The sequence below is a fragment of the Coturnix japonica genome, unplaced genomic scaffold (genome assembly GCF_001577835.2).
Source record: "Coturnix japonica isolate 7356 unplaced genomic scaffold, Coturnix japonica 2.1 chrUnrandom455, whole genome shotgun sequence".
Classification (NCBI taxonomy): Eukaryota; Metazoa; Chordata; class Aves; order Galliformes; family Phasianidae; genus Coturnix; species Coturnix japonica.
In genome coordinates, this window is record NW_015439871.1 from 167216 (window position 1) to 168200 (window position 985).

Sequence of the window (985 nt, forward strand, 5' to 3'; positions counted from 1 at the left end):
TAATGGGATTTTGGCTCATTTTAATGGGATTTTGCCTCATTTTAATGGGATTTTGGCTCATTTTAATGGGATTTTGGCTCATTTTAATGGGATTTCAGTCATTTCTATGGGATTTTGGCCCATTTTAATGGGATTTTTGTCCATTTTAATGGTATTTTGTCTTATTTTAATGGGATTTGGGCCCATTTTAATGGGATTATGGCTCATTTTAATGGGATTTTGGCCCATTTTAATGGGATTTCAGTCATTTCTATGGGATTTTGGCCCATTTCTATGGGATTTTGGCTCATTTCTATGGGATTTTGACCCATTTTAATGGGATTTCTATGGGATTTCTATGGGATTTGGGCCCATTTTAATGGGATTTTTGTCCATTTTAATGGGATTTTGTCTTATTTTAATGGGATTATGGCTCATTTTAATGGGATTTTGTCTCCTTTCTATGGGATTTCAGTCATTTCTATGGGATTTGGGCCCATTTTAATGGGATTTTTGTCCATTTCTATGGGATTTTGTCTTATTTCAATGGGATTTTGGCTCATTTTAATGGGATTTTGGCTCATTTCTATGGGATTTCAGTCATTTCTATGGTATTTTGCCCCATTTTAATGGCATTCTGGCTCATTTCTATGTTATTTTGTCCCATTTTAATGGTATTTTGGCTCATTTTTGACCAATTTTGGGTGTTTTCGCCCCAGAACGCCATCATGTTTGGCAAGAAGCGACACACGGACGTTCAGTTCTACACCGAGGTGGGAGAGATCACAACAGACCTGGGCAAACACCAGCACATGCACGACAGGGACGACCTATACGCCGAGCAGGTTATATGGGGTTTATATAGGGTCTATATGGGGTCTATGGGGTATATGGGGGGATATGGGATTATATGGGGTATATGGGGTGATATGAGGGGATATAGGGGGTCTATGGGGAGATATGGGGTCTATGGGGGTATATAAGGGGATATAGGGGGGATATGGGG

At 39.5% G+C, this 985-nt stretch overlaps 1 protein-coding gene across 1 annotated transcript in view; it reads left to right on the forward strand.

The window, feature by feature from the left end:
* SUPT16H (SPT16 homolog, facilitates chromatin remodeling subunit) overlaps window positions 1–985 on the forward strand; it is a 125845-nt gene that overhangs the window by 89886 nt on the left and 34974 nt on the right. Inside the window, exons 17-18 of the mRNA XM_032441647.1 lie at window positions 699–856; window positions 964–985. The exon at window positions 964–985 is cut by the window's right edge and continues 92 nt beyond it. Coding sequence (XP_032297538.1) covers window positions 699–856; window positions 964–985 — 180 coding nt within the window. The remainder of the gene's footprint in view (window positions 1–698; window positions 857–963) is intronic.